Source organism: Helobdella robusta, assembly GCF_000326865.2.
Source record: "Helobdella robusta unplaced genomic scaffold HELROscaffold_384, whole genome shotgun sequence".
In the NCBI taxonomy this organism is placed as follows: Eukaryota; Metazoa; Annelida; class Clitellata; order Rhynchobdellida; family Glossiphoniidae; genus Helobdella; species Helobdella robusta.
Window position 1 is genome coordinate 934 of NW_008704846.1, and position 3,409 is coordinate 4,342.

A 3,409-nucleotide genomic window follows, 5' to 3' on the forward strand; every position below is an offset into this window, starting at 1 on the left:
TTAAAATATTTTGCCGATTTTGTTAAAAATGTTTGTCATGCATTGGTGACCATATACTAATTTAACAAATATTTTAAATATTTCCTTGGCTGTTTGTTGTAGTGGAGGATATTAAGTTAGTGGTTGCAATTGTCGTCAATCGATTTTTCCGTCAAGCAACAATAAAGTTAAAGTGCGATATAAGGAAAAATTATTTTAAAATAATTTCAACTAGAAGTGAACTTGAAGAAGAACCAGCTGACATTCACAATGGAAAATGAATCTGTCATATCGGCCCGAAGTGACAGATCAAGATCATCGCACCATTCTCACCACAGAAATTCAAGCAACAGAGTTCAACAGTATTACAACAGAACAAGAAACAGTCGAGCAGGTGTGTCAGGTGATGCCTTACTTCGCTACCCTGTTGAATCAGAGCAACCAGAATACAGGGACGACAGATCAGCTGTTAGTACGTCGGGGAGGCTATCTAAACGGCACAACAAGCATGGGGGCATGATGATGTCTGAGTTTATTCCAGAAAGAAGGTCTCTACGTGCTTATGAAGATCAGTGTGACAATGTTACAGTCATTACAGGGGCCACTAGTGATTTTGTCTATTCAATGGATGATTTAAATAAAGATCACGAATTTAACAGTCAAAAGAAAAACTCATTTTCACATCGAAAAATATGCAACAAGTTCATTTCATTTATTACTATTTGTTTTGTGGTCCTGCTTTGTTTATCATCATTTTTCTCACCTATCCTCATGTTACTGCTTCCAAAGTTGCCAATGATTAGTTGGGAGATAGACCTATGTGATCCAGAATGCGAAAGTGCTTTTCTGGGGATCGGCTTCAAACTTTTGATTCTATTAATTGCCACCTGGGCTCTATTTTTTCGTCGTTCAAGGGTTAATTTTCCAAGGTTGGACCCAGGAAGAACGCTCATAGTATTCATAACGTTTCTACTAACGTTTTCATTCTGGCTCTTTTATGGTATTCGATTATTTCAAAAGCCTGATGTAACTTATTTGGGAATCATATCATTTACAACATCACACATTGATTCATTGCTCTTTGTACACTATCTGTCAGTCATCATCCTAGAAATTAATCATCTCCAATGTCGATTCGCAGTAAAAATAGTTCGTTCGCCAGATGGCCACTCAAAGACTTACACAGTGGGAAAGATGAGAATTCAGAATCTAGCTCAGTGGTGCCTCGATAAGTACTATACAGATTTCCAGTCTTACAACCCCTACTTAGAAATCAGCAGTATTAAAAAAAATTCCACGTCATCTGGACCCCCCACTGCCTTCAAGTTGTACAACCTAGATGGCGCACCAACTGGAGAAAGTGAGGGGGGCAATGGTAACAACAATAATGGAGGTGGCGCTGCTGGTGGTAAAACTTTTTCTGTTGTTTCTTCATCGGTAGCCGGGGGAAGAGTTGGACATAACGACAGGTACTATGGGGAAATCGAGCAGGAGAAGAGGGTGTCGAGGAGGAGGTCAAGGTTGATGATGGCTGCTGAGGAGGCATTCTCCCATGTCAGGAGGATTAGAAATAGTAGAGGTTCAATTTGGGATTTCATGATTGCCACTTTTTTTTTTGACTTTCATCAGTTTTTGTTGTAATGAAAATTAATTAATTTATATGTAAAATTTTGTGTTCATTATCACCAAAATAAGTAAATGTCTATCTAGGGATTTACGTTTCATCACTTAAAAATGTATCAATTTTTGTACGAATTAAAACCAATTCGTGTAAGATTTTTTTCTAAATATCATCAAAAAAAAAACCACACCTCAGTTTGCCAGATGACGGAAGTCACGACGACATCCACGATGTCTGCCAGGGAAGCGGCTCAGGCCATATTTCCTACGTTAGTCCGACCTCTGCAGAAATACTTGCGCATCACTAGACAGCAGCCCAAGTACAACATGGAAGACGTCGTTGGGCACCTGACTCGCTGTATTAGTTACGAGCTGTCTTACAAGGCTTTCCTCGAAAGATATTTATCACAGGTTTGTAGTGGTGCTAGTTGCAGTTGTTGTAGTAGTGTTGGTTGCAGTTGTTGTAAGTAGCGGCAGTGGTAGTGGCTGTAGTAGCGACAGTGGTAGTGGCAGCAGTAGGAATTGTTGCTTCTTAAGTCATTGTACTGAAATATTCAAATTCTTTACTTGCTTATGGTTGTTACTTCAAGTGTTTTAACACTGTCTTATTGTCACAGCATTCATAGATAGAAAAACATCTTTTTATTCAAGTTTATATTTTTAAGTTTCATCTACTACCATTACTACTGCTGCTACTACTACAACTACATCTACTACAACTGCTGGTATAATTACTAATGTAATTTTCATCTGACAGAATGAAGTAGCGTTTGTGAATGATGATTGGATTTTGAGGACCAAACAACAGCAACAACAACCAAACGATGGCAACAACACAAAATCAGCTAACATCAAAAGTAAAAAATCTCAACATTCTTGGGTGATCTCTTGTGAGAGCCTCCTAAATAGAATGATTAGTGAAGATGGCTGCCATTTTAAACTGGGTAGGGATGTGCTTGGAGGCGAATCGTTGTTCATCAGTGTACAGAAACTGCCATTCTATGATATTATGGAAGAGCCTGTTAATATTAAGATGCAGAGATTTAACTTAGATATGAACGTTGAATTGTCTGTTTGAGTTGTTTGTGTGCGTGTGTGTGTGTGTGTGCGTGTGTGTGTGTGTGTGTGTGGATATAAAAGTTAATATTTTTTATAAATCTATACATTTAAATATATACATATTTATATATTTCCCTCTTTGTTTTTTTATTTTAATAGTCCATAAAACATTTATTTGTCTTCTTGTTGTTATCTTTCACGTGCATACATACATTCATACACACATATACACATACATACGTACACACATATATACGTACACATACAAACATACAGACACATACATACATGCTAGCATGTTTAAATCCATCATATTATCATGATATTGCCTTTAACATTATATATCTACAATATTAATCATACAAGGACCAGTTTTTTTCTACGTTATGAATAATTAGTAATTAATATTATTCTATAATTAATATTATTTTATAATTAATATTATTCTATAATTAATGTTATTTTATAATTAATATTATTCTTTAATTAATATTGTTCTACAATTAATATTGTTCTATAATTAATGTTATTTTATAATTAATATTATTCTATAATAAATATTATTCTATAATTAATATTATTCTACAATTAATATTATTCTATAATTAATATTATTCGTATTATTATTATTGATGAAAGCGTTTTTAACATTAAGAACTTTTCTTATCTGCGAATATGTCTATATTTGTATACTCATAAATTTTTATATGTATATATTTTTAATTGACATGCGGATTGAATGATTGATTGA

General features: G+C 34.6%; 1 protein-coding gene across 1 annotated transcript; it reads left to right on the top strand.

Annotated features, from left to right (window-relative positions):
* Positions 1-249: 249 nt before the first annotated feature.
* HELRODRAFT_195129 (hypothetical protein) lies at positions 250-3,125 on the top strand (the record flags this gene model as incomplete). Its single annotated transcript, XM_009023978.1, has 3 exons — positions 250-1,558; positions 1,796-2,010; positions 2,357-3,125. The coding sequence occupies 3 exons, from the start codon at positions 250-252 to the stop codon at positions 2,675-2,677; spliced, it is 1,845 nt and encodes a 614-aa protein (XP_009022226.1). The 3' UTR covers positions 2,678-3,125.
* Positions 3,126-3,409: the final 284 nt, after the last annotated feature.